This window comes from Psammomys obesus, unplaced genomic scaffold, assembly GCF_907164565.1.
Source record: "Psammomys obesus unplaced genomic scaffold, mPsaObe1.curated_primary_1811, whole genome shotgun sequence".
Classification (NCBI taxonomy): Eukaryota; Metazoa; Chordata; class Mammalia; order Rodentia; family Muridae; genus Psammomys; species Psammomys obesus.
In genome coordinates, this window is record NW_026596069.1 from 1,498,506 (window position 1) to 1,503,754 (window position 5,249).

General features: G+C 56.4%; 1 protein-coding gene across 3 annotated transcripts in view; it reads left to right on the forward strand.

Annotated features, from left to right (window-relative positions):
- Sil1 (SIL1 nucleotide exchange factor) overlaps nt 1–3,262 on the forward strand; it is a 222,164-nt gene extending 218,902 nt beyond the window's left edge. For all 3 annotated transcript variants that reach the window (XM_055625668.1, XM_055625669.1, XM_055625670.1), the window contains exons 8-10: nt 915–1,011; nt 1,439–1,603; nt 2,750–3,262. In XM_055625668.1, coding sequence (XP_055481643.1) covers nt 915–1,011; nt 1,439–1,603; nt 2,750–3,106 — 619 coding nt within the window. In that variant the 3' untranslated portion in view covers nt 3,107–3,262. The remainder of the gene's footprint in view (nt 1–914; nt 1,012–1,438; nt 1,604–2,749) is intronic.
- Nucleotides 3,263–5,249: the final 1,987 nt, after the last annotated feature.

A 5,249-nucleotide genomic window follows, 5' to 3' on the forward strand; every position in this document is an offset into this window, starting at 1 on the left:
AAGAAAGAAAGAAAGAAAGAAAGAAAGAAAGAAAGAAAGAAAGAAAGAAAGGAAAGAAAGAGAAGAAAAGGAAGGAAGGAAAGAAAGAGGAAAGAAAAAAGAAAAGGAAGGAAGGAAAGAAAAAGAAAGGAAGGAATGTGCCAGGCATAGTGGTGTACACTTTAATCCCAGCACCTTGGTAGGCAGAGGCAGGTGGATGTCTGTGAGTTCAAGGCCAGCCTGGTCTGCATAGTGAATCCAGGACAGCCAAGGCTACACAGAGAAACCCTGTCTCAAAAGGAAGAAAAGAATGCGAAAGGAGTCTTTCTGCGGGCTTGCCAGCATCCCCTGCCTGCTCTGCTCTTTATGTTCAGGAGGGCTGGGCTTGACCTAGTTTTTAAGGATTTATTTATTTTGTGTATATGTCTGTGTGTATGTGTGTGCACCGTGCATAGACTGCTGAGTGGGGAGAGGATGAGCTCCTGGCCCCGGCCTCTGGCTCTGTCCTGGAAAGCACAGACCGTTAGTGTGAGGCCTAGTGTGAGGCTGCCTGCCGTCATGGGAGATGGAGCTCCCGGCACTGGCTTTGCACGGAGGGAGAGTGCAGTAGAACCTCTAGAAGCTGCTCCAGTTTCAGAATGGCCTGATGCTGGTAGACGTGATTTCTCTCCTAGAGTTCCTGAGTCGGTTGGCTTCTGGGGAGCCGCAGGCTGGCACGCAGCCGTGGCCCTCCTCTCTGCCGTAGGCCACTGTACCCAGGTGGGTCCGTACACATTTATCTCTTTTTCCGCAGGTGAATAATAACTTCTCTAGGATAAGAACCGCCCCTTGTTCTCACTGCCTCTTCCAAGGAAGGCTGGTGCGGTATTAGCTCCCTAGCTCCCGGGATCCTGAGTTCAGCAAAGTGTCACAGTTTCGTGTGCTTGTCTCCACAGCAATCCAAAGGTCCAGGTGGAAGCCATTGAAGGTGGAGCTCTGCAGAAGCTACTGGTCATCCTGGCCACAGACCAGCCTCTTCCCGCCAAGAAGAAGGCAAGCCTGCCCCCTCCCCTGTCCAGTATCCAGCATAGCCCCAGGGCCTGACGGGGAAAGGCTCCTTTCTACTCATGCCGTGCGCTGGGTCCTGAGCACTGTCCGTTGTCATCACAGAGAGCTCACAATATCTAATGCCGATGGCAGTATCATCTGGAGGCTTGGGTACAGCTGCAGCTCGATGACCTTGCATTTCCCCCAATTTCCTGAGCCATGCTGTTTGTCCCCCATTTGCCTGCTTTGTTTTGTTGGGGTTATCTGAGGTCCCCTTGGCTTTTATCACCCTGAGTTCTGGGGTACAGATGGACCCAAGGGGATAAAGGGGCCAGGAATGGAGGCTGGGCTGGATGACCGCAGCTGGCTTTTCTGTGCCTTAGCATTGGTACAAATCTGTGCGGCTCTCACTTACCCCTGGCATGTGCCCCAGGTCCTGTTCGCACTGTGCTCCCTGCTGCGCCACTTCCCCTATGCCCAGCAGCAGTTCCTGAAGCTGGGAGGCCTGCAGGTCCTCAGGAGCCTCGTGCAAGAGAAGAGTGCGAAGGTACTGGCTGTGCGTGTGGTCACCCTGCTCTATGACCTGGTCACCGAGAAGGTGAGTGCCCACACCTGCCCTGTCTGCTTCTGGCCATTTGACCAAAGTGCCCCCTCAAATGCCTCTGTCCAGCTTACTGGACAGACACATGGATGGATGGAGAGAGGAGACATGTATCAAAGAAGATGCCCTATGAGACATGACACTGGCTGCGTCCCGAGGGCTGGGGAGGAAGGGAGGAGGTGCTAGTGGTGGTTAGTGCCAAGTGTGCAGGCAGTCAGGCATGGTGAGGAAGGCGTGGGAGGGATGGAGCCTCAGAGCCCGGGAGCCATGCAGCAGCCAGGAGACCAAAGAGCTAGGCTGGCCTGGTACTACCTCTGGGATTCTGGAACCCTGGGTACACTTCCTCGGGGAGCTTTGTCTCTGAGCAGGCGCTCAGGGTGGACCTGTGTTTGTTACCTGAGGAGATTTGGTACCGGTTCACTTAGGTCTTGAGAAGAGAGATTCAGGTGTGGGTTCTCAGCCTCTGCTGAGGGCTCTCCTTGGCTCTGTGCCCACTGCTTACTGGTGGGATGGGGCTGGCTAGTATATGGCAGGCCAAGGGCTAGGATCACAGGCCTGAGCCACATGCCAGGCCTGGAGTAGGAATCTGAATCCAGGCTGTGCGGCCCCATGTCATGCAAACTGTTATGACATTTAGGTATTTTTAAATGGTGTGTGTAGTGGTATGTATATGGGTATGTGTGTAGGGTGCATGTGTAGGTGCTAATGGTACGAAGTAAGTGTCGGGACCGTAGGACATCTTAATGGCTTAGGTTTTTCTGTTCACCTTTACGTGGTTCTGGGGACTGAGCTCATGTCGTCAGGTGTATGGAGCTAGTGCCTTTACTCACTAAGCCATCTCATCAGCCACATGTAGGAATTCTTACTCACTTGCTAGACCCTGGGAGCAGGGACTGGGTCCCCATTTTGGCTTCCCAGAGCCTAACACTGTGAGCTGGTATTCCAATGAATGGATAGACGAATGGACACACAGATGGATGAAGGGGCATATAAGAAGTCAGGAATCTAGTTGCTTGCCTCCCAGGAGGTCCCCAGAGGCCCAAAGTCATATAGAAAGTAGCTAAGCATCCCCTAATAGGAAGGGCTAGCCCAGAGCCAGATGACTGATGTCTGTATTCTCCCCGCCTCACCCTGGCTGTGCAGATGTTTGCTGAGGAGGAGGCAGAGCTGACCCAGGATTCATCCCCGGAGAAGCTGCAGCAGTATCGCCAGGTGCACCTGCTGCCAGGCTTGAGGGAGCAGGGCTGGTGTGAGATCACCGCCCACCTCCTGGCCCTTCCAGAGCACGATGCTCGGGAGAAGGTGCTGCAGACACTGGGTGCCCTCCTGGCCACCTGCCGGGATCGCTACCGTCAAGACCTCCAGCTCAGCAGGACACTGGGCAGTCTCCAAGCAGAATACCAAGCGCTGGCCTCCCTGGAACTCCAAGAAGGTGAAGATGAAGGCTACTTCCGGGAGCTGCTGGCCTCCATCAACAGCTTGCTAAAGGAACTTAGATGAGGCCGCCACCGTGATGCCAGGACTGGACTTGGGATGCAGTAGTGTGAGCTTGGGTGGCTCTTCAAGGTACATCACCCAGGAGGGAGGACTTACTGACTGGGGCATGAGCTTTCTCTGGACAGAGCTGGCTTGGCCATTAAACCGATGTGCAGAGTATGGTCTGTCTCTCGTGCCTACTCCACCCTGTGACGGGGGACCCTGCCTTGTGCCCTGAGGGTAGTGAGCACCGGTGATGGGCCTGGAGGTCATGCTGGCCAGCCCAGGGCTTGCAGGAACAGGCCGCTTGAGGAAGGCCTGGCCTAAGAGTTGGCAACCTTGGGTGGCTTCACTTTGAAAGTCATTTGACCTCTTAGCTAGAGAAGAGTACTGTTAGTAACAACAGTGTGCGCACCTAAAGCCCCACGCCAGCGCTGGGCGCTCAGCTGTCCCCTCAACTGTCCCCTCCCTGCTCAGGCTGGAGGCTCATCTCATTGTCCTTCCACCTGGGCCAAAGGCCCCTGGCACTGATGAGGCCTGAGGGCATCTCCACAGGGGACTGCTCTGTCCGCCAGGCAGCAAGTGAGCCTGTGCCGCTGAAGCCACAGCTGCCGCAGCCACATGCTGGGAGGATACGGGCCCTTGCATGTGGCATTGATTTGGGAGAGAAGTAATCTTGTTTCAGCTAACAGTGGATGCCAGGCAGGCCCCTAAACAGGGCAAAGGTGCCCTGTCTTGTGCCCTTGCCCCATCCAGTGTCTAGGGTAAGCCTAAGGAGGGGCAGACTCCGCCTGTGTGGACCCCCACCCCAGAGAGACAGAGTGCCAGGCTGGGAGCCTGCTGCAGGTTGCCATGGCAACCCCAGCTCTGGGCTTTCCTGATTTGGATTCTGGTGAGTTTGTTTTTCAGTCTTTCCCAGTGCACCAAAGGCTGGCTCTTGCTGGCTCCTACAGCCCTCCCATCCCCAAGAGGGCAAGGTCACTGTTGGGCAGCCTGTGTGAATCTCGCCTTCCTAGACCCAGAGAAACAAAGGGTGAGTGGGTGGTCTCGCTCCTTGCAGCTCCCCCCCGCCCCCAGTCTTCCTCACGCCGTCCCTTGTCCACATTAGCCATAAAGAAGCAGTGAGCTGTGGTCCTCAGAGCAGCCCTCAGATGCTTTGGGAAGGTGCTTTCCACGGCAGGGATCAGAGTTCAGTCTGCCAAACGCTGGGCACCAGCGCCTTTTGGCCCTAAAGACCCTCGGCTGTGGTGGTGCATTTTTCAGAGGCACGAACAGCCCAGGGAGCCTGCGTGCTGCCTGAGCCGACACACGGCGGCCGTGCACACTGTGGGATGCAGGCTCAGGAGAAACGGCCCTGCTGCTTTAGTCACCTGCGGGGCATGGCTCAGAAGGGCTGTGCTGGAGCCTGGCCGTGGACAAATCAAGGCGCACCTTGGAGATATGGTCAGCAGTGTCTATGAATGGAGTTTTAGAAAAGAGAAAGATGAGGGGGCTGGAACAGGGCTGGCCGGGATGGGGGTGCCGCAAAGGAGGCCCAGCCAGGCCTCTCTCTGTGCGGCAGCACGCATGCCCGGCCCTGGGGACCGCTGCACGCGCTGGGGGTGGGGCTGAACCCGGCCGCTGGAGGCTGATGTAGGTCCCCACTGCCCTTCTGTCCTCACATAGGATGCTTGGACCAGTGTAGGCCTCTGAGCCACAGGCCTGGTGGGGCACTCCTTCACACCTTTCCAGTGAACGGTGCTTAAAGCATCAGCGAAGGTGATCTTAGCTTGTAACCTGCCCGGCATCATCCAGGCTGGGAGCCAGGGAGCCAGCTCAGACTTCTTGTGGGTCAGCTCTGGGCCCGTTACCCCGGACAGCATTGCTGGGGTTTTCAGGGTCACAGAAAAGCCCTTCTTCGCCTCACCTTCAGGTACTGGGAGTGACAGCCAGGAAGCACAGCCAGTTCTCGAGGCTAGTGAATGTGACAAGGCTGCAGCCACCTGAACTGGGGTGAAACCACCGCATCCCCCGGCCTCTGTCACACAGTGGGATGTCCGAGAGCTGAGCCCCTACAACTGATGGCTAGCGCCCTGCCCTGGGCTGCATCTTCCGTGTGAGGATGCAGAGTGCGGAGGTGGGCCAAGGCCCCATCCCATCCCATCCCTCAGCAAGCTTGGTTGCTAGT